The sequence below is a fragment of the Fringilla coelebs genome (assembly GCF_963513975.1).
Source record: "Fringilla coelebs genome assembly, chromosome: 4".
Classification (NCBI taxonomy): domain Eukaryota; kingdom Metazoa; phylum Chordata; class Aves; order Passeriformes; family Fringillidae; genus Fringilla; species Fringilla coelebs.
The window spans coordinates 16094054-16118838 of record NC_140032.1 but is presented as its reverse complement, the minus strand read 5'-3'; the positions used below and the strand labels follow the sequence as shown (position 1 = coordinate 16118838).

Genomic DNA, 24785 nt, shown 5'->3' with positions numbered 1-24785 from the left:
TACAGACTGCTTTAAATATTTCTGCTAGGCTTTGCGTTTACAGGTAGAAATAGAAAATTCTCAGTACAACTCATATTTCATGTGTAGGTGAACATGCTGAAGTAGGATCACAAATGCTGGTCATGTTTCTGTGGTACCAGATACCTTGTTCAGCTGACAGAAGTGTTGCCATCATAGTTTTTACAGCTTACTTTAATGCAGACTTGACTGCACTGATAAGCTTCAATGAGTCCTGACCTGCCTCACCTGAGGCCTGGAGCTAGGAATCCATTCCAGCTCTGCCCTGCACCTTCAGTTCCTTGCTGAGCTAACTGTGGGGGCTCAGTGAGGACCAGCTGCTTCCTGAGGGATAGATATAATGACTGACTATGAGGGCAAGGATGTAATGAAACACCAAAGGTTATAGCCAGTGGGATTCCACAGTTCTATCCAGAAAAGAATGATGAAATTCTGAAACTTGAATGGTGCTCTGAGCCCTAGAGGGTAATGCACTCTATTAATTCCAGCTTTTTTCCTTGTCCTTTGAAGTAGTGACCTTATCTGCCATGATCTAATTCTCATGACTCACTGTTCTAGATCCTTTCTCTTTCCTTTGTTGGTCCTGTTATGTGAGCAAATACAGTGCCACAGGGTAAGCCAAACTTGCTGCATGCCAATTACTTCTTGGTAAATTAAATGTAGGTCACTGGATAAAAAATGGAAGCAGCAAAAAATGGAAGTTGATGCTATCCTGTTAAGTGTTTAAGGGCTTTTATATCTGATGTGTCTGGTTGGTTCCAGTTTCCATATTTAAAACATAAACATAATAATGTTTCATCCATAACTAAGCCATCATTATGGAGCACCATCTGTGCTTATGTCCACCACATTCTTCCAAAACTTGTATATATCTAAGTCAGCTATAAAATTGTGTATACATTTTTGAATAATTAATGTCTTCAGTCAATGAGGAAATCAGTAGCCCTTCTGCTGGTTTTGGATTCCTGTCTTTTTTACGAGGTGGGGAGAAATTAAAAATATAAATACTTTTATACGTAACTATGTATAACATGGGTAATTACCCAAGATGTATCAGTGGCAACACTTCATATTTGTCATTTTTCTTTCACTCAATCCCAAAACAAGTTTTATTGGAAATGGATTAGTGAATTAGGTGAGCAGCATAACTTTTATCAGTCTTCTGACCATTATTTTTATCCTTATTTCCCTTTTTTTTTCCCCTCTTGTCAAAAAAAGAGAAAATAGTTCCTGGACTCTCTGTTCTGGGATCAAAAGCTACTCTAGGATCAAAGTGAATGTAAGCAGAGATCAAAAATGAGGATAGTGATTTAGGAATTGAATTAGAATCTCGGGGGTATATCTTCCTTTACTGACACACTAAGTTGAGAGGTTTTAAGTCAGTTTTAGTAATACAGCTTTTTCATTTGAAACATGGAATCACAGGAAGGTTTGGGTTAGCAGGGCCTTGACGATCATCTAATTCCTGCTGCCACCACAGCACTGCCGTGGGCAGGGATGCCACCCACTAGCTCAGGGTGCCCAAGGCTCCATGCTGCCAGCCCTGACATGACAGTTATTGACTAACTCCTGTTCTACCATTTTCAGAGGCAAACTTTGTTGGACTGCAAAACAGCAGTAGAATGTAGTCCAGGGAATCAGTTTAATTTTGCTGTCGTAAATTTAAAAAAAAAAAATCTCACTGAGCACTGGTGTTCAGACAAAGAGAGAAAGAATTGGGCTGTATTAACTATGTTTTAAGAAAGCTGTCTGCAATGTGTTAAACAAAGGTGCAAATATATGTATTAAACATTTGCATCAGAAATATATTTTTTTATGTCTTGGAAGTTGAGGGTATGGCTCTTTTAATAGTAGCTAGTCAGGAGATTGCAGAAGTTATGTAGTCTGAGTGTTCAACAAGCAGGAGGTATCAAAAATGGAAGGCCTACAGTCTTTTGCTCACATATGTTTTTGGGTTTTTTAATGGAAATTAGTTAATATACCTGAACAGCAAAGCTACAAACCTGTGTACAGTTAATCAAAGACTTATAAAAACTGTAGTGACATGACCACCTTCTCTCACTTTTTTTTTTTACCAAAAATTAATGCAGCAATAATAATTCAAGCAAAAGTGTATGCATTTTCTGGTTAGATTTTTATTTTTTATTTTAAACTGTTTTTGCTCTCTACTGCCCCAAGTTCAGACACATTCTGCAATTTACTTGTGTTCCATGTGATTCTCACAAAACCCATATTTGTATAGTACACATTTAGATTATGCTTTGTGACATCCTTGTTTTGTCATCTTATTTATAGGTGATTCCTAGATCAGTTACAAGGGAAAAAAACCCACAACTAAATGCTCATTGAAACATGCTGGCATTATCTGCTGAAATTCTGTTCTTGATACTAAGTTGGGTTTTTTGAGTAATGAAACTAATGAACTTGAGTCATCTGTGAATTTATTTTCTGTTGTTGCATTTTCTGGTGCATGAGATCTGATTGAAACTTTTCCAGGGTTTGAAGTATTGTCTGAGAAGTCTTGTCTGGACTGAGAATATTTAATCAGTGACAAATTATGTTCTGTTAAAACACCATGTTGTACCAAAGTCTAAAATTCTTTCCTTCCAATGCCCCAAAATTCATAAACAGTGTGCTTGAAGATATCTCAGTAGTTTATTCCTTTTCCAGTGTATCTGAAGATCTGTGCTTCTCTGTTCTGCTCTGCACATAGAAGTGTCTCAAGTCTCTATCTACTCCTTCATTCCGGTCCAGTGTTTAATTGAGCAACCATAAATGTTACTGTCCACCTGTGTAATAACACAGGTAACTTCTTGTAAAACCTTTTGCAATTTTCTCAACTTGCTTTCTATTTTCACTTAGTTTGTTCTATTTTTTCTGAGGAAACAATGTTTTATGACTTTACTCCAGCCCTTGCTCTTCTCTTGATTGTCCTAATAAGCTTGTCAATTTAATCAAAATTTTACATTTAATTAAATTCTTAGGCTTTTTCTCAAATTGATGACCAGATAGAGAAGGTATTATAAAATATTGACTGAGTTAAACTTATGTGTAAGTGCATGTCTTAGCAGATATCAGGCAATTAGCAGTGGCATGTCCCTACATTCTAGTCACAGAAGAAGTTCCAGCAGCATCTTGTACGCTAGTGCCAGTGAACAAAGAAACTGTACTTTTGTCATTCCTTTGTGCAAGGATCTGTTTCTCACTTTTCTTATTAATCCTCTTTCTGGGCTCAACATCATTTCTCTTCTTAGCATGTCTCAGCAACTGTGATCATTTTCATTTATACATTGCATTTCTGAGTCTTCATTTTCTCTCATTCCTGGAGTGAAGACACTTTCTGCCTCTGGAGATTTAGTGTCTCTCCTTTTCTCCTGGCAATCAAGGGTTTGGTTTCCCTGTCCCACATTCTTATCTTCTTACATCTTTACAGTGTTCCTTCTCCCCACTGCCTTGCAGGTATTCTTCTGCCCTGATCTTTTCCATTTAGGAGTGTTTGTCTTAACAGTTCTTTGTCTCTCTTTGCCCTCACCAAGTTTTTTCTGTTTTCCTTCTGCGCTACCATTAACTGACACCTGATAATCTTTCTCCTCAATTCTGATAGTCCTCAGGAAGCTCTTTTTTTAAACCCACCACTGGCAAAGTGGAAGCTTCTCAGCCAAGAAGGATGGCAAGAACTGCCAGGAGATCTGGCAGACTGGAAAGCTGCCTGCCTTTCCAGGTAGGGGCAGCAGGGCAGAAGCAGCCTCATGACCCCCCTGGCTGGCTGCAAGTCAGCAGGGCCTGAGGTGGAGCCCTCAGCATTTCCCTGGGGTCTCTTGCACTGCCTGCAGGGACACATCAGAGGGGTGTTGGGCAGCTCTTGGATTCCCTCATCTGTTCTACCTGCCTTACTTCACCCTATTTGGCCTTCTCCTACTTCTTCTCTTCTAGACTTGTTTAAACGTGTTCACCAACAGTTTTCTTCTTGTATAACGCTTCACTGAAGCATTCTCTTAAAAAATCCCATTATCTTAATAGCTCGCCATTTTTGTGTGTGTATTTTTCTGCTTTTTCTGTCCTTGTATTTATTTTACATGTCCAAGCTTGATATCTTTGAAACAGTATGCACAATTAAAAAATTAAAAAAAAAAAAAAGAAAAAAAGAAAAAGAAAGACTGTAATACTGTCAGTTTTCTTCAGGCACCTTTCCAGTGCATTTAATATAAGGAAATGGAGTCTCCTTGGATAAGGCAGGCAGACCGGATCCTTGACACAGCTCCTGGGCTCAGCTCTGCTCGTGGGCCCCTTGGCTCCCATTCTCCTTTCAACACAGCAGCAAAAACTGAGCAAAGGTTTTTTTCATCACCTAAGGGCACATCCTGGTTTAGAGAGGATTGCCAAAATAACAGAGCTTGTGAAAGGTGCCAACACTCTCTTCTCAGATGACCTCTGCAGTCCTTTGACACTTAAAAAGGCAGCATGATCTGCAGGCAATCTCTACTACTACAGATCCCCGGCAGTGTCTGTGCTACTGCCTCTAGGCTGGCTCAGCGTCTCCAGTGGGGAATTTGTAGCACCCAGCCGCCGGCGTCTTCTCCTGGCGGAAGCTCAACCATTTGAAGAGAAGGGGAGGGAAAAAAAATCCCAATCAGGACGCTCGCACATGCTGTTCTCTGCCTGCTCGCCTGGGTGTTCTGCTGAAGGACTGGGACATCTGCAGAGGAGGGGGAGCGGCGGCGGCTGGAGCGTGCCCTGGTCGGGGCTGAAGTTCCTCCAGAGCCGGGGGCTGTGGGTGCGCTCAGCCGGGGGGCGAGCTGCGGGGCCGAGGTCGCGCTACCCGGAGCCTACGCAGACAGAGGTGATTAAAATTCAAGCCTAATGGCCTCTGGCATAAACAACATTCATCAGCCCGGGACTTGCAATGGATCTAAAGCCGCTCGCAGCAGCTCGGCAGAGGAATGCAATCGGGAAATGCACGTGAAAATGTGCAAGAAGATTGCCCAGCTCACTAAGGTAAGTCTCGCTGTTGCAGTCTTTCCAGGGAGGTGAGGCTGCCCTGGCCGGGCGTGTCAGGGAATTGTCTCCTCTGGTGCCCCTGTGTGAGAGGAGGGAAGGGAAGCGGCTCCTCTCTTTTTAGGTTATCGCTGAGAGAACGTCGGTGTGCACAAACTTCCCTGCGCACAGATCCCCGCGGGGGCTGCAGCCCATCCTTAGGGGGTGCCTTTGTGGCAGCCGATGGACGCCTCGCACTGAACTGCTCTAATTACCGTGCGACCATAACGAAGAGCTCCAGCTCCGCGAAGACGCGGGGTTTGTCTGGGAGCTCTTGGGAGGGATTGACGGTATCCGCTTGGCTGCTAGAATTACGAAGACTGCAAGTAATTTGAGTTTTATTTGTTCTCAAGTAATATTGTTGCAAAGCTGCAGCCAACGCGTGGTACTACAGTACAGCAGTACTCTGACTCGCAGCTAATTGTTCCTGATGTGCATAAGAAGAGCTACTTTAAATGACGTTTGTAAAAAGAGTTGGAGAAGAGACAGGACTAAATTACGTGGTATATTGTACTTAAAACTTTTAGTCAATACTGAGCTCTCGGTTATTTTCCACATCGTCTTAAGAAATAAGAGAAAGTAGGTAGGAAATGGCAGTTGTCTATTAACCTATTCTTAATGCTGTATCTTTGTCAGTGAGGAAAACCTATTTACTACCCTTGTTTACTAATGCAGCTTTTACATGGTCTGTAACCTCGCTGCAATTGATAGAGACTTATTAGCAATGAAAAAACATTGACTGAAAATGCAGGTCAAAGAATAATATGGTCATTTAGATGTTCAAGTTAGAATGGCTTACTAGCTACAGTGCTATCATTCTCATGATACCTGTACATGATAGTGTGCATCATGTGCATCAATACATAAACAAGAGCTATCTCTACTTACATATACTTCCTATATTATACCGTCTGTACTATACCAATACTTTGCAGGTTCTTTGATTGTATGTTTGAATAGAATTCATGCACAATAGAATCCTTACTTTTGCCCATACATTGCATAATTTTATTGAAGTCATTTTGTCATATGTCTTTTGCTAAATTTCTACTGTTAAAGTATGTGTGTGTTGATTTCTTTAGTTTTGATAGAATTTCCCCTCTAGATGCTTTTCAGCTATCTGAAATAAAGATGATTTATACCTGAAGCTCAAAAAATACTTCTGGTAAGCAAATAATTCTGGTTTGGAATGTGGCTTTTGGGAAGCAATTTTCTCTGCAATAACACTACACTTACAGAATTTAACTGGAATTTAAATCACATGCTTTCCCTTCTGAATTCTGTGTAGACTAATGCAGTACCAAAAGCAAGCACATAAGAAGTAAAATTTGACACCAAATCAACTGAAAAATGGCTATATGGGAAATTTGTTATAGGAATTTTTGGCCTAGGAATTTTGAGAGCTCCCTTTTAAAGCACTGTTTTCTTGGTTATATTACAGTCTGAATGATTATAATAAAATCTCTTCTAAATTTAAATGACCCATAGTACTTCCCTTTTTGTTTCTAACCCAGTATGCAATACTGCTGTGTGTTGTTGCACAGCTGCAGCTTCCTGTCTCAGTGACTGTAGATTCTCATTGATGAGGAGATAATGATCTTATTATTCATCTACTTAGTGTTGTGCCAGTTGAGATGAATACAAAATATCTAAATTAGGTAAAAGATATAGATCTTGACTTCCATTCTCTTTGTTAGTCACTAGGGGCCTCCTCCTACTCTCAAAGGCAAAGAAGTACATAAAGGTATCAACTGGAACCAAACTGGGTGAGGTGATGAGTTTCTGTCCTTGCCTGTAGTGCTGATTATGTCTTAAGGTGTTGGTTAGGGGAATACGAGGATCCAGGGAATCCCAACAAGTAATTTGGGCAGAGACTCGGAGAGCTGCTCCCAATCTACTGCCCTGCTATTTCTGGTTTTGTAGAGGGAGAATATAGGAAGTTTTCATACCTTCAGTCATGCATTTTTTCTGTTCTGCACATTTTTGGCTGTAGCCACAAAAAATACAAACCTTTAGCAATAATTTGTACGCTTTGAGCCACAGGCTGCTAATTTTTTGTAGCTCACTTCTCTTGAAATGGGTGTATATGTATTGTATTTGATTGTAGCAGAATGCATGATTTTGTAGTACTTATTAAGTAATACCAATAATGAAACTTCTCCATCAGACGCTGGACTCATGGCATGCTGTTTCAGGCTTCCCAGTTATTTGTACTTCTGTATCTGTTTAGCAATGATGTGGAGTTTAAGATGCATGGTGACTTTTATAAGACTTGGGGTGTCACTCCCTGCTGCCTCAGGTTATGGATTTGTAATATCTACTGGCTATTAAGGGATTTTCATGTGCTTACGGTTTCTCAGCATAGTCCTTTCTACTTGAAATAGGATGAGAAATTCAAATGAACTCTTGAAGAAGAGTGTTGAGGATCAGCTTTCATTAACAGAGGCAGTTTGGACAGGGCTGACAGGAACTAGCTACAGCACTGCAGATATCTGTGTTTTCAGGCTTCTTTTCAAACCTCTGCCAGTGAGGCTCAAACAAAACCTGCTGTTCTGGACTGCAGTTCTGAAACCAAGCCTAATATGAATGCCTAGAAAAGTGACAGTACCTGGTGATGAGAGAGCTACCTAAGCAACAAACTAGTTCTGTTTCCTTCTTAGAAACAAATTCCTGGATACTAATGGAGGGGTATTTTTTAATGAGAAAACAAGTTATTCTCAAATACTTTTTTTCCCTCGGGGTTCATCTGACTCTCTATTGCAAATCTGGGAGCCTTGTTGTGAGAAACAGATTTTAAATTGCAATATTACTGGTCAAGTAGATTGTTACTGAAAAATAAAGTCCAGTAGTCTGGCAAAAATTCTGTGTATGTATGGATACTGTGAGTTGTAAGAGAGGAAGAGAGTGCTGATGCAAGGAAAAGTTAATTGCTGGTAAAATGTGCTTGCAAACCCTTTTTTCCCTTTAGGGGAAAGAAATGTCAAAGGGAAGCAAGTGTGTTCCTCTTCCAGAAGCAGCAACATAGGCAGATGTTCCTTAATGACTCTGTGTGGAGCAGTTCGAAATGTTACATGTTCTGACTGCCTTTCACCAGCAGTCACTAGGAGGTTTAGCACCTCACTCAGTCAGCAAGGTAGAAAATATGACCATTATTTAATAAGCTTCAGTGGAAAATCAGCCAGAAAGGCAAACCCCTCTTTCCTTCGTTAAGGGAGGGATGGCTGACTTCTACACTAATATGCTCATATTTAGTTCTGTTAGCTTCATTCTTGTGGGTAGAAATTTACTGAAGAATTAACAAGTGACCTGGTATGCGTGTGAGGGCATAAGCTGTGTACACCACAGCAGTGTCTTGTAGCAGGGCTATATATTAGATCTTTTAACCTTTCCTGCTTTGTTTGCCATAAAGCTATCAGACATTTCTTGGTTGTAGACATGAAATATGATCAAATTTTAATGGTTTATTCTGGAAGCACCTTACAGCTGGGTAGCTCTAACAGAGCACTTCTGTGGTCTACTCATACTCCTGTTGAAAAATGTGGCCTTTTTCACATAGTTTAAGTTTATTGACCTTGTTTGCTGTGATGTGCTAACAGTACTCAGTAACCAGTGCTTACAGAGGTTGAGCTGCTGTGCAGTTAGTTTTTATGCTATCAGAGCTCTCCTGTGTGCCTGAGGCTTTTTGATCTCAGCTCTCTAGAGACATATTCAATATTCTACAAAAATGAAGCAGAATAGAATAAAAACTGGAATCATGCTTTTGGAACAAAAGTATTTTTCCTTTGGGCAAGGAATATAAAAAATTATTTATATGTAGGCAAATAGAGAGAACCTATTTATAAAACTGCTTAAATTATGTCCTAACAAGACCAACAAAATCAGCCATCCATATCCCCAAGTACTTTCTGATGTATTTGTTTTCATTAATTTTGTGTATAATTTGCTACCAAAGCTAGCATTATTTTTGCCTATGAGCTGACAAGAATGTGCAGGCTAATTTCTTAGCTTGTCATTACTATGTTTTTCCTTATAGAAAGTTCCTCCCTAAAAAGGAACCCCTGTATAATTAAATGCATGTGCAATATCATAAAATTGTGTTGATCAGATAGTCAAAAGCAGTATTAAAGCCATATATCTATTAGGAAAAAGCCTAGTATCTTATTTGGAGAGCTAGAAATTAATATTTAAATTAATTCAAGGGATAAGAATGACATCTATGTTGGAATTACTTCCTTACCATGCAAATTTGGTACTAATTATATCAAGTTTGCAGAAAATCAAATGGTCTTAGTAACTGACAACTCAAGACTACTTTGTAATGGAGAGTACATTATGAATTCAAGTCTCTTTATCCATGAATACTAGTTAATGTTTATATACAACATGTTTTGCATAATATTAATATGCAAAATACAGACAATAGGCAATAAAACATCTAATGATCCATTAATTGCACAAAAGAAAGTTGCAAGCTTATAGCTTTTTCATGTTCTTTTTTTTTTATGGTAATATTTAAAAGTCCCTTTTTAAGTGACACTAGAATAGTACCTCTGTCCTAATATTTCTTTTAACCAGCAGGTATGTGCAGTGTTTTACAATTGTGAAAATTATACCCAAATTAGAATTCAGTGCCAAGTCAGTTGAAGACATTCTCATGTAAATATTTTGAGCTATGTATTTTAGGCTTTTGAACACTCCAGCATTGAATATTGTATATAAAATACCTTTTTTTCCTCATAAACTATCATGTTCTTCCTGCCCCACCCCCTCAGCAATCACATCCTCATTAGTTAAAAGATTTTCTATGTTTTATTAAAACAGCTGTTACACTGAGGTAGAACTCTCTCTGTTCCCTCCTCTACAGTCATATTTTAAACACGTTAAGTGTCCCACTGTTTTTCCTGCCTGTACACAAACAGATTATCTTTAGTCTGGTTCTGAAAACTACTTAAGCTGTGTTTTTAAGTAGAAGCAGATAGACATGTGAGTCTTGGGGGTTTTTTTGTGGCTTGTGCATAAAGCTGGCAATCTGTGAATGTAGTTAGAGCAGTACCAAGTCTGAGTTAATTTATCCAACCCACCAGTGGGCACAATAGCTCAAACTTCTCTGGGCTGGTTCAAACTTGGCATTTTACTTCATGTGTATTCATTTGTCTTCCAAAGCTTGGAGACAGCAGAACCCACACAATTCTGTTACTGAGGAAATACTGCCTTTATTTTATAAAGAAACTACAAACTGACTGCTTTCAAATAGGGATTTTTTTTCTTAAATTAATGACCTGGGTGAAATTCTTCTGAAGGAAGATGACTTTTTTTAATGTGGTTGTCATTCAGAACTTTGTCTGACTTGGTTTTTAGGTACTTAAATTAAACACAGTTTTAACTTAGAACAGGTTGCTACCTGCGAAGTCTTCTGTTTTAATTATCTTTGGAAGCTACAGCGTCTGGCTGTGGCTGTGCACTGACTGGTTGTAACTATATAACCCTCTTACAGGGTTATAGAAGAGCTACCTTTGAATGTAACTATGAGCCTGCAGTTGATTACTGAGGCTGTTAAGAGCTATAGCTAATACTTTTATATTGGCTGTTAAGAACTATAGCCAATGCTTTTACATGTTTTACAAGGTTGAAATGTTTTTACTAAGGTACTGATATGCCTGATTTTTTAATAAAAAGAATGATATCTCTGTAGGCTACAGGACATAGCAATGCAACAATGCATTGCTGCTACACTCTTTGCAGACTGCTTCCACTTTTTCTGATGATAAATGGTGGTTAAACTTTCTTGGTTTTATGATCATTGATGCAATCCCAGAATGTGTTCAGTGTATGCTTCATAAGAGTATCTTCCTGAAATGGGAATATGAATAGTGGCTGTATTCAATCTATCTCCATTTTACTGTTACAGATGTGTGTGTAAAAATGTCCTGGGTACATAATTGACAGTGTAGTATTATGATGTATATTATTATGTTGCCCTTCATAACACTGTTTTGACTTGGGGTCCAATGATGCTGCTTTGAAAATGAGGACAAAAACTGAAAGAAAAATATCTTTTAAAAAACACTATGCTGAGTCAGTCTGGGACAATAGCCTGATTCTGATGGTGCCCAGAGAGTTACAGGAGTATGACATGCATCTGGTGTTCTTGTCTAAAGTTTCATTGCCTTCATTGATCTGTGAGATTTTCTGGAGACTGGCAGAGTATCTTAATACCTCCTTGCCCTAACTGGATTTTTATTCAATACATTTTACAATCACTTCTTGAATCCCTGTGATCTTTTAGTTGAATTTGCTTACAGCAGTGAGAACCAAAATTTTGGTGCCTGAAGTAGCAGAAACTGGTATTATAAATTCATAGGTACCTGAGGGTTCTGATGGTTTCTTTTCTTAATTAGCAAAGTATCCAGAAAGTATAAAGAAATCTTTTAAATTTTAAAAAATCTTCTCTGAGAATGCAAACTACAGGAGAGTAAGAATTTTATCCAATCTGTATAATGCTTTAGTTTGGATTAGGAAGAAACAGGACTCATTTTATCTATGCTTCTCACAGATCTACATAAAGGGCAAAACTTGCAATAAATATTGTGTTTTAAATAAATTATAATATTTGTTTCTCCAAAACCATGTATTTGTTTGGGGAAAATCTCTTCCACCTCAAGCTGTAATTAAATCAACAGTTCTGCAACTTATATTTGCAAGACTTCTAAATACTACTGTATTTAAAGTAAATAGTTGGAAAGATGGGAATGAAGTGAGAGCTTACTTGACAAGTCTCTTTGTCTAATTTTACAATAAATACAGTACCCAGTGTTGCTTTATTGTAATCTGCAAACCAGAAGGTAGTTTGGAAGCATAAAATTTCAGGTAAGTATCTAGAATAATTTTAAAAAACCAACCAAGTCAAACTCTTGAAAACAATGAACATGTGTCTGCAATTTAGACTCTTTCAAGTTCTTTAAAAGTCTGGGATGTAATGAAACATGTCACAAAATACAGTGTTATTTTGGCAAATGAATTCTATCGCCACTGTATTTAAATCTGGTTGATGAAATGCATTAGCTCATATTTTCGAAGCATAATTGAGATCAAACTTCTATGAGTTTTAGACAGGTTTATATCCTAGAAGAGCTTGATATGTAAGAAAAAAACAAAGATAAATTACCAGTGAATTCCATGCAAATAAGGTCTTTTTTTCTTCTGTTAACACAGAATTGATGACTTCACTTGTGTACCAAAAATTCATCTATTCTACAGTGACAGCAATAGACAGAGAACATAAATTTTTCAGATACATCCTCTACTTCTTGCACATTATACATCTGACAGAGAGGTTAGACATAGACAAACAAATTCAGTCATTTTGGAGACATTTTTGGGGTTTATGCAACACGTATTAGTCTTGTGACTCTTATTGCAGTCAAGACACTTCCTAGACTCCCAATTAACTTTTGTGGTTCTACAGCATATTTTTTCTGTACTGAAATTATTGGTGTCTTTTTTAGCACCTGCTCTGCTTGTGGAAATATTCTTGCAATATAGTTTTACCTTCCTAATTCTTAAATTGCCTGGCAATTATTCTTGTGGCTTATTAGAAACTGTAAAATACAAATGAGGGACAGCTGGATGTCTCTTTAGTAAAATTTAGGCCAGAGCTCATTTTGTGTTAGATCACACTTGAGAGATTGGGTGCAATACATAAACCACTAAAGTACCATTTTCTGTGTTCAGTATTACACTACACCAAGCAGAAAAATAAAAAGGTGAAAGATGGGACCAAATAAACGTACCTGTGCTATTTTTCTTGTATTAAATTTAAACTAAAGGGGGGAGGAAACAAAAGGGGTAGCAGAAAAAGTCAAAAAATGTGCCAAAATATATTAGAAACCTGTATATATTTTATGCTTATGCTTTCTTGATACATATTAGTATTTCATTGTATGTTTTTGGACTGACTGTAACACATGATATGTGTAGGAAAAGAGGTGATATATTCAAATCTGAAGAACGTAAGATCAACTTGCCCTCTTCTACTGTGCATCTCTAGATAGGATGAGCCTGAGGCATATTCAGGAGGGTGAGACATTGCACCATGAGCTTCTGCCCAAGAGACATCAGATGATGTAAACACAGGTGGATTTTGTACAGAGCCATTGGCTACCTTTGTGCTGCACCACCTCTTCCAGGGTTCTGCAGCGCAAGGTAGCTGGGAGACTCTTCCATGGTCTCAAGGGCTTTATTTATCCTTTTATCCTGGATGAAAGGATATAGATTCATCCTGAAATAAAAGAGAGCTTTCTGGAGCAAAATCCTTTTTTATGATCATAATTAGCATTCATTCTGGTGTAGGATACATGCCATGCACCTCTTCTAAAACACTTTGGGATTTTTGGAGTGATAATTTGTTTAAAGCTTCTCATACTACACAACACTACATACGTGTTTATGTTATTAACATTTGCTGCAAATATTTGGTTGCATGAAATTATTCCTGTGCTTTCAGGAAACTACTGAGAATGCAAGGAGAGAGCTGAGGCTTAGTTCTTTAGGTCCCAGGTCATACCTTGGAGCAGTATCATTTATCACTTACCACCTATTCATGAAATCAGCATAGATGTAAAATGGGATCAGCATTGTAGGTAATCATAGCCTAGGCCTGTACCTTAATTAAAAGACATTATTCTTCAGTGTTAGAACATGAGAGACTGATTAGAGCATTAATTAATGAATTGTGGGAGGTGGGTTTATTTTCCAGAAAGCCTGGAGGCTGAGGGATAGAGGAGCCATTTGTTTAAATAACTGAAGTTATTTTTGATAATTTTTCTGTCCTTTTATTTTAAAGAGACCATTTAAGGCTGGCATGTTTATCAGTACCTCTCTCTGCTCTGCTCAGCAAGGTAGATGAGTTCAAAGGAAGGTGAAAAGGAGATGATGTGTGGAGTCACCTGGCATCAGTGAGCCTCTAGCAAACTTCTTCCTTAGAAACTTCTTCCTTTAATTACGATCATAAAAAAGGATTTTGCTCCAGAACGTTCTCTTTTATTTCAGGATGAATCTATATTCTTTCATCCATGATAAAAGGATAAATAAGTTTGTCTCCTTCCCTGCTTTTTGTAGAGTGCTGCTGGGAGTACCCTGTTTGGCACCTTCATCCAGGGCCTTTTCTCATTATTTTGGTTTTTTTGTTGTTGTTTGTTTTGGTTTTTGTTTTGGTTTTGGTTTTTTGGGGGTTTTTGGGGGGGTTTTTTGGGGCTTTTTTGCTTTGTTTTGTTCTGTTTTGTTGTTTTTTATTGCCTTTAACTCTCTTTTTTTTGTCAGGAAGGTTTTGTGTTCACTAGCTTGGGCCTGAAGGAAGAGTGATTTGTGATCTTTTGCTTTTCTTTGATTCATCTTAGTATCCTCACTCCACCTTCCATACCAAATTGTCTTTGTATTCAGCTAGAAAACAATCTGCTAGAACCATTTTTTTTCATTATGATAGTCAGGTTCCTCTAAGAATAGTACTTAACATTGCTGTTAAGGCGCAGTTGAATGTTTTCTTTTTCTATTTTGTTTTGTTTTGGTTTGTTTTATTTGTTTGTTTGTTACTTTATATCACCATAAGGAAAATCAGAAAGGAAATGCTCTTTAGATTTACAGCATTTAGAGGATAAAATAGGACAAATAAGATGCATTTACATTCACTGCACTGTTAATATTTAAGTATATATGTGCAATAATTTTTTTACCAACCTGTCATACAATACTCAGGTGCTGTAAATTCAGTACAGTGTCCAAATCCATTTGGTTTTGGAGAGCTGTGAGGAGGCAGAAGCCATTGGTATTATGGTAGTTACTCCCAGAGCAGTGATGTGCTCTTTTCATTTGCAAGCTGTTCTGCCTGTCCTGTCAAATGATCAGTTTTAGAGCAGCTTTTTAAAAGCTGTTTATCAACACAACTCTTAAGGGATTTATACCATATTAGTGGACACACAATGTACAGGTTTGCAATAATTTTTCAGTATTTTTCCTTTCAGTACATAAAGCACCAGATACCTCATATAACTCCAGTCTTCAAAATGAGGTATCTGGAATAGGAATATAGGAGTTGTGTTCAGGAGGGAGTGAAAGGCACTTGGGAAAGGTTTACATTTCCTGAAGTAGAAAGCAGCAGCTGTCTCAAAATTAAATCTTTTAAGAAGGTTAAGGTATGGAGGACTCAGTTTCAGCACTCAAGCCTGAAGATTAAATTAAGGGCACGCAAATCAAAATGCTTCATTGTGGTTCTAGCCAGTATTGAACAGAAGTGTAGGATTCATAGATGGGACAGGGAGGCCAGGCTCTTCCATTGTTTTAGATAACTCACCTAAGGTGCTGGTCATAGGCTAATGCTTAGTGGAATTTGGGAAATCTGTATGATTAAGTCAGATTTTAGAGGAATCCTGAACACAACATAGCATGAGACAGTCCATGGTGATTTACTAGATAAATTTATCACTGAGTGAAAGTCTGAGTCACAAAGGTTGGATATTCATTTCTGTTTTAGTGGTGGAATGAAATACAGAAATGTGATCATCAGCATCTGAAGTTAACTGAAGAGTTACCCAACTGAAGAGTTACCCAACCTAATTACTGGTCATTCAGTGTGGAAAATGTGGGCAAGAATAATCTTCTTGGAGTTTTATGTCTGTCTCCTGAATAGATAAGAACTGTTCATAGAATGATTTTAGCTAGTGAGATGAAGAAATCTGCTCAGTATACTGTAACTCTTTCAATTTCAAAGTTAAATGGCTAAAAATAACAGAGAGCAATTAATGGCTTGTAATCTAAGGCCCCAAAATATATTTACCTAAATGTAGATAAGTATATGTATATACTTATCTACATTATATATGTATAATGTAGACAGTAACTTCTTGTCTGGTGTTCTTCTGAAATATGATGCTGTTATTCAATTTTGTCAAATGTTTATTAGGAAACATATTCAGACTGTGTTTTGCATTTGTGACTTTTTAAGGCTTCTGTACCTAATTCATTACTGCCAGGGAGGAAGTTGACAAGATGTATTTGTGTATTTGCTATCATTTATGGTTGACTGAAATTCAATGTGTTATTCATATACAGATAGCACAAAAAGTGGTTGGACATAGATAAACAAATTCAATAATTCTGAAGACATCTTCAGAATCTAGACTTATGTAACACATTGCAGGCTTGTGACACTTATTCTGGTCAAGACACTTACTGAACTGTCAACTGAGACTTGTCCTGATAAAGGCTTGTAGATTATAGGGCCACAACTCTAGCATAATTAAACAATTCATTGTGTCATTGTTTCTGTATTTATTTATTTATCTACTTACTTAAGGCTATGATTTTCTCAAACATTGTCTAGGAATCTTTTGATTGACTTCTGTGGGCTCTGGCCAGACTGAAAATATCTGTCAAAACTTGTACAAATTGCAAACCTAGTTTTTTAGAGCAGTAATTTATCCCTAAAAACCCTAACTAACCAAGCAAGTCAAAAAACTTCCTACATAATGTGTTGTTCTCCTTGAGTTAGATAACTATGTCCAGTAGAAACTGGGTTAGCCCCCACATGTCCTAGTGGAGGTCTGAAAAGACAAGCATGTCTCTTTTCAGGGCAGTTATTCTGTTGTGCAATTATATGTAGCTGTAAATTTAAGTTGGGCATTTACTCTTCCTTTCAGGCTCTGTGGGCTTCTAGTAGCATTTTCTTTTTGAAGCAGCAGTAGGGTGCTTCTACAACAGCTTCTGTGAGAGATAGTTGGTGTATGTTATGGTAACAGATGAAGCCTGCTTAGGGTAATATTGTCTTACAGTCATGAGAATTATTATTCTGGATTTTATAAAAGAAAATAAAGCATTAAAGGGTTTAAATCAGGTTTTTTTTGGAAAAATTACTTACTGTTATCAGAGATTTGCTTGAATCTGCTAAAAGCAGTTTTGAGATTTATAGCTGTTACTGAAATTATGGGGAAATGACCCTGAAACATTGCCTGTACACTTCTCAGAATCAAGTCAAAAGATGCTTGCAGTTACCTACCCTGAAATACCTACCCTGAAATGCTGACCAAACTGACTTCTCAGGAATGTGATTCCAGGAGTGCATCTTCCATGGTGTTTTGACAGGAGTGAAGAATTTAATCCTCTTTTCATGCTTCCATTTACATCAAGAAGTGATTTTAGTACACATGAACTGCATGTCAGGACCTCAGGTTCCACTGTTCAGATTTGCTGCTACTGGTCCCCAGCACTTTGTCATGCTAAAGGCAATGTGGCCTTTAGTAGTCCTGCACTGAAGGTCAGATGGACTGGAGTTCAAATAAGGTCAAATAAGTCAGTTAGCTAGAGAAGGGACCCAACTTCCTTCTTTGGATTAGAGATCAAACTAGCGACATGAAGTGACAACTTGCTTAGAATAAAAAAGAATTTCGGGCAAAAAGTAAAATAAAAAAGAAATGTCTGACAAAATGAAAAAAAAATAGTTTGGTTTTTTTTAATAATGTTTTTCAGTATAATTGTCCCCCCTTATAGCTGTTCCTAGTGAGAAAACAAAACCCAAAACAACACAAAAAGCCAGCACCACCAGAAAAATATAAATCTGTAGCAGTAATTCTCTTTTAGTGTTTAACACCTTGATAAATACAGTGACTGGATTAATGGTTATTGCTGACAAGATACTTTACTTTTCTATTTTTCTTTTTCAATAGGTGATATATGCCCTGAACACTAAGAATGATGAACATGAGGACAGTATACAGGCTTTGAGAGAGGCTCACGAAGAGGAAATTCAGAATATTCTTGCTGAGACAAGAGAAACAATTCTCCAGTGTAAAAGCAAAGCTGAAGAAGAGCAGTTACTGAGAAAGCATATTCAGGCCCTTGAAATTGCAGTAGCACAACACAAGCGATTGAAGGAAGAGGCCTTAGCAGAGTTAATATTGTGTAAAAAACAAGCAGAAGAGAAGGAGTCAAGAACAGAGGTGGAACAAGCTCAGATGGGCCTTTCTGCAGACACAGCAGACAGCACTGCAGGCTTTGAAAACAAACTTCCACATTTAAATCAGGAGCTTGATGGGCTGCTAAATGAATGCAAAGCATTTCGAGGAGAAAATCTAGATAAAAAAGTAAATCTAGATGAAAAATGTAGTATGGAAAGGCACACTCTGATGAATGAGATACAAGGCCTGAAGAGTGAGAACCAGAAAACATCTGAAGAATATATTCAAAAAACAAGAAAAATGGAAGCCTCTTGTGAGATAGAAAAAGAGATTTTGAAAGTAGCCATGCAGCAATCTGTGACAGAAACAAACTGTCAACAAGGAGAAGCAGAACAAAAGAAGAGCTCAGAGACTGAGGAAGGTTTTTTGCTGCAGCAGGTAAAGAAGCTGGAAGCAGACCTAGAGGAGAAAAGCCAGAAGATAAATGAGAAGAAGAAGCATTCCCAGAAGCTGAAGGAGCGAATACAGGTAGAGTTAATCCCTATCTCTGCCTGAGAAAGTGAAAATTATCAATTCTTTAAAATTTGGGAGAGGATGGTCTTTTAAAGATTATGTTGATTCAAATGCTTTTTAAGTAGTAAAGCAGTTTTAGAGGCTTAGAATGGAAATGGGAGTGATATAATGCTGGCAGTTTTAAAGATGATTAGTAACTCATTAGGAGAACACTTTGAACACTATAATTTGTATTCGTTGTGAGAGGAGTGAAGTAAAATTTATCTATTAGCTGAAGAGAGTTTTACATTTTCTGCCCAGAAATGTGACAAGAGCAGCAAGCAGGCGCTCCTGCTACCAATGAGTATTTGTTTGCAGAGTACATTCTCCTTTTCCCTTGTGGGTGCCAATAGCTCAGTGCATGGATATAAAGAGGATTAGATATGAGAACTGAACTGGCAGTTTAGGAATCAAGTTTTTTGTATGACTCTTGCAACAGTGGCTTGTACCAAGTGCCATTTAATGAAGTGTCCTTTACACTTGTGAAGTTTTATGTGCTGAGCCATGAGATTTGGCCATTGGTTCTCACCTTGCGCTTTGCTTGCCCACCCTCACTGCTGCGTATCTCACACATTTACAGCACAGCTCAGCAGACCCTTCCTGGTTGCATCATGTGTCAGATGCAGTTTCAGAGGTTGGCATGTCATGGGAAATCTGCCAAACAGCTGCTTTTGGTACATAGGGTCAGAGTGCAGGAGAGATGCTGATGCACAGTGCTGAAATTGAAGCACCCAGCCATGCTCTGTGCTCATCAGTTCAACTTCTTTCTGATACTTTTGGTCCTTTACAACACATAAACTCACCTACCAGACATGCCCCCAGCCCTATGACAGCAATCTTGTATATTAGTAAGAAAACACCTTGAAGGTCTAGATTTGGAATATTACAGAATAACAAAAATTGTTCCCTAATGGGAAAGATTTTCTTCCTTTGGAGGAAGAGAGCCCCAGAATTCTGCAGGGAGCAGGGTCAGCCCAGTCAGCTGTGTTCTTCCAAGGCAGCTCTTCACTGCTTTCACCATCTGCCCGCACATCTTGCTTGCCACTATCATTTTGCTGATGATGCAGAGTTCTGAGCTACTTCTTTGAGGATGTTCTTAGAGGGAGTTCAGCCTTCAATACAGTCCCTATCTCTTTGTTTTAGAAGATCAGAGGATGAATTGAATACACCTTCCCCAACATTGTTCCGATTGCATCGTCTCATTGTGTAGATCTGTAGCAAAATAACCTCTATCTTTTACAGAAAAGTGGAGAGGATACAAAGGTGCAGATAAGCCCTTTTTTTTAATTGAGTCAGTCTGTAATATCTGTTTCAATACTAAAAAGTATCCTGGCTCTGTAGAAGTTGGAAGCATTAAAGGGGAAGAGAGAAAGGAAGATTTAAATTTTTTTCTGTGGATACTTTCGGTGACATTCAGGGAAAATTAAGAATAAACACATGAAAATTTATGCATGTGGTTTACTCTTCTGATTTATTGTATAAGAATGAAGTAATTTAGGAACAAAAAATGTAAAATATGATAGGAAGTAGAAGTAAGAAGGTGGTGTCATTAGCAATTTATTTTCTAAATTCAGTTTCAGCTGGATAAAACTGAAATATTTTCTGAAGGACACATGCTTAACTCGTACATTTCAAATCCTCTAAGTCTGTGGAATGAGGCTGATTTACATACCACTGGAGCATAGTGCCTTGAATCTTTTAAGAGATACCCTCAGACTAGGATAAATCTGGAAGGAGGGAAAGAGTTAGACTTGATGTTGTTTTCTGTTTCTTTTACAGTTTGAACAAAAACATGTAAAGTTTCTCCTTTCTAAATTGACTATTTCTTATGCCACCATTAAATACATTTTTTCAGACTTCTATGGACGATGGCAGACAGGGATGTAGAAACATCTTTTTAATCAGAAATACCTTTGAGCATTAGTAAATACTAGCAGGAAAAGCTATTATAAGGCTTGAAAGGTGAAAAGACAGTTGATTCAACAAGGTGAATTTTCCTGCTTTCTCCTTAGTATATGCCAAGAGGTTTGAGACCTTTAGATGAAAGGCATTGCATTAGTACACATTTATTATTACTGCTGTTGAAGGGAGAATACAAAGGTTGACAAATCATTAAGTCTGATCTGTTCAGTCTAGTTTTGGAAGAATTCTGGCATATATGCCAGAGGTAAAAGTAACAAGCCTGCCTTGAAGTTTTAAGCTACAGAGAGTGTTAAATACAAGTTAGTTTTAACTCTGATGTTTTACTTGACTTTCACATAGGAAAAAATGGCAGTTTTATCTGAGTGAGTATTGCAGTATTATGCCAGACATTTGAAACTGCAACTAGAACCTCCAGAAATAGCACATTCGATATGATTCAGATTTTTTCCATTAGTTATGGACAGACAGCTCCCAGCAAAGTCTGTAGGACACAATTTTTTCTGAGTTTAGGCATCTGTATAATGGATTATGTTACAAACTTTTGTATTTCAGCAACTGAAAAAAACCCTAATTAATATTCATTAACTTTTGGCATAAGTTGTCATGAAATTATTAGAAGTATAACCTATTTCAAGTTTAGGATAATCTCAAACATCTTTTAGATGGTAACTATTGATGGGTATTCACTTTACAATGATGCAAACTATGTGTGAGGGAAGGGTTTCACATCATAAATATTCTGGCAGTAGAGGCAGTTTAAGGGTATAGAAAAGCAAAAAAAAAAAATCATTTAAATCAGCTCTGTAGGTGATTTATATCATGGAACACCAAGAGAGAAAATGACCATTTATTTCTTATTACAAGAAAATTACATATGTAATAAACGTGAAAGTAATGTCATGCATATTTTAGGATTTGGAAGTGTAGCTTAAGCGAACACAGCAAGAAATTCTGGGATCAAAATGTGTAGTGAAAAAAGAGGAAGAAGATCTAAGTGTAGTCAAAGAGAGAAATTCACATCAAGAAAAGGAAATCCTGCATAAAGCAGGTAAGATGCTCATTAATGTCATTCTAAAGTATTTCCCATGTTAGTAGTCACTGATATTGGAAATTCTGCGAGTTATTTATGCTACTTGAAATGTAAATTTTGGTACCACAGAAGATATGGAAGCTATATTGAATTCCCAAAGCAAAGCTGTTAAAAAAGTAGATGAACTGAAACATCAAATATCACAACTGCAGCAAATGACTTATACCAAAGAGAGTCAGGAAAAGAGCAACTCTGAAGATATGCAAGAGCTTTAACAGGTGATTTGCTCTCAGATATTCAGAGACATGGCATACCAAAAGTACTGAAATGAATGTAGGTTTTTTTTTTACAATTGATGGCTTTATTGTACAGGAGTCAGCCCTGTAAGAGTCCCAGATCCCTGAGCTCATTCAGTGGAACACTGACTTATGTTCATAACCTGAAGTACCTGAGTTCCTGCAAAAACAGCAAAGGAGTCCCTGGGCTAGACCAGGGCATAGTGTTCAACTGCTTCTGTAACCAAATCCTTAAAGAGAACAATATCTAGGGCAGATTTTCTTTGCTGAGGTCAAGCTGGAATACTGATTTTTTTATTTTTAAATATAGAAAATGGTTATTCTGAAAAGCTGTGCAGAAATGATAGAAGGAATAAATTGAAATGTGTGTATGCTGAGAGTACCCTCTGTACAATATCTCCCCTTAAGCAACTGTTCAGCCCTGAACCTTTTCTACACTTTTTAGTTCTCTTTAACTATTGTTAGGCTACCATTTAGGAAAATTAGACTTGGCATCACAGTCAGCAAATCATCTACTGTATTTTTTCACAGGACTAAAGATGTCCTTGAGGGAGCCTGCATGGTTGGAAGTGAGTTACACACCCAAGCTCAAACCAGAACAGCAAAAAATCCCAAATAATTCCTAGACTGCAGAAAAGGCTTGCCATCTTGAATCAGAATGGTTCTACATTTTTAACTAAAATAAAACAAATATTTTTCAATGGAGTATTGCCACCTAAATAGCACTTTCACTACAAGATAGACTAGTGTGACCCCAGAGTTCTACTCTGGGTTTTTTTTTGTACAATATATCTAGTGTGTTTTATAGGCTATGGAAATTATAGCTGTTGACAAGGAGGGTATGAATAAAAGAGAGAACTTTCTTTGTAAAATCAAGTATCAATCCTATAAGGAAAATATTTGTCTGAAGGAATAGCTGTTTAAAGGAATGGTAGATCATGTAATGAAGGCTACAAAGGAAATCAGGCCAGTCTAAAACTTAATGGAATCTGAAAAAAAAAATCCAGAAGGAAGGAATGTTCTTCTATTTATAGATGCCTTAATTCATCCGGTTTTAATCTTATTGGTCACAGCAACATCATTTGAATTATGCCCACTGTAGGCACTTTGAATTAACATAAAATGCCAGGATTTTCTTGCTACAGAAAAAAAAAATCCGAAAAAGGAAAAAAAAAGGTCAGACTGATTAATGTCTGTGAAAAGCTCTGAAAACAGGTGAATTTATCCTTGATGGGATAAATGGCCTTCTTAGCAATATTTATCCTTGCATTCTTTGCATGCGGCAGTTGGAGTGTTTTATAGAAGATTCTTCCTGAAGAAGAATGTATTGTGGGTGTTGTTCCAATTCCTGAGTTAAATTTTCATGGATTGCTGCTGTGAAACACTCAGATAAATTTATTTAATCAGAATTTTGCATTAATTAGGCAGAGGATTTAGTTCTGCAGAATGTTGGTAAATTAATTCAGAGTGCATGTGTTACCAGTGAAATTGCAACTATTGACAATGCATGCATTTTACATATATATATATATATATATATATATATATATCCCTATTTAGTCAGAAAGAAGGCTCATCTTCTTGTAGATCTGAACAGCTTACCTGAGCAATACCTTTTTTTCAGTGTGTTTTAAGTGGGTAAGCTCTTATTTTTGTTGTTGGTATGCATTAGCAGCAATTGGCTTAAGAGATTCTTCAAAGAATTTCATCAGAGCTGCTGTCTGTGACTGAATCCTTTGGCTTTAGGAAATTTGCAGTCTCTAATGTTTTTGTGCAGTAGGAGCCTAAATGTGAGCTGAATTCTGTTCAAAGGAAGGACAACCTTGAAACATGTGTTTAGTTTTAAGCATGTCTAAAACATGCATCGCTAAAGCTTTAGTGATTCGTGGAGCTCACAAGTCAGTGCATGTCTGTGATTTGCCAGATTTGAGCATAAGTTAAGGGGGAAGTTAGTTTCTCACTCCTAATGTGTTCAACAAAGATCTTCTAGACAGAAAAAGAAGGTTAATTTCAGCAGTTTGTAGAATGGGACAATAATGCTAGTGTTCAAGTGGTTTTTAGATCCTTCTTAGTGCTAGGAATGAACTTCTACCCAATTTCTGCAGTTAACACTGCTATAACTTTCTGAGTTCAATGTTTACTTGAGAATAATTAAACACTTGCTGACGAATTGTGAAGTCATAAAAAGCAAGCAGCTGCTGTCCTTAAATGTTGAGCATCTAGTCTGGTCTAGTCTGGGAGTCTTGTGTTTAGTGCTTGCTAAAAGAATAATTGTCCATGAAACTGCTAACTGCTGGAGTTTATACAGTTATACAATCTTATTTCTTAAAATTGAACCTGGGTTAGTAAATTATTTTGTCTACTTGTGGAATGGCTCACTTTTGATCAGTATCTGAAGATGCAGTGCTTCAAGGTACATAGTTACACTAGTGAAGCCTCATGGAAATGACTTTGACTTTTGTATAGTGTATTCTACTTATTATTAGCTTGTACATGTATTCTTAAAATTATCCCAGGCTGAAGCTTTTCATGTGAGTCAGATTGAACTTAAGTATCAAACGCTTCATACTTTAGAAAAAAGGCATACTAGTAGACATTTTTTTAATAGGCAATAAATCTCATTGCTTATAATAATATCATCTTAGAGATTCATATTAATTTAATCAGAAAAATATTGAGTTTGTAAAACAAAAAAAATTGCAATTTTTAAATTATTTATGCTGTTTATATCCTCTTATTCAACTAAGGCCTGTAACAGCTGTTAAGGAAGTGTTATATCTGTTTTTCCAGATAGAAAAATTAAGATATAGAGAAGAAAGTCAGTTGACAGAGTTGAAGTGCGAATGTTGCACCTGATCTTCACGTTTTAATCAAAAAGACAGTTATATCTGCTCCTTTTTGTATAGGCAAAACTAAAGCTAATTCCTCCCTTGCAATATTCATGTATCTGTTTAATTCCATCCTTTAATTCCATGCTTTAATTGCTAT

General features: G+C 37.2%; 1 protein-coding gene across 1 annotated transcript in view; it reads left to right on the top strand.

The window, feature by feature from the left end:
- Nucleotides 1–4878: 4878 nt before the first annotated feature.
- The window catches only part of FAM184B (family with sequence similarity 184 member B), a gene marked incomplete at both ends in the record, with an annotated part of 35462 nt that continues 15555 nt past the window's right edge, over nt 4879–24785 (top strand). The window contains 2 exons of the mRNA XM_084203872.1: nt 4879–5013; nt 17766–18524. Of these exons, the coding sequence (XP_084059998.1) occupies nt 4879–5013; nt 17766–18524 (894 nt within the window). The remainder of the gene's footprint in view (nt 5014–17765; nt 18525–24785) is intronic.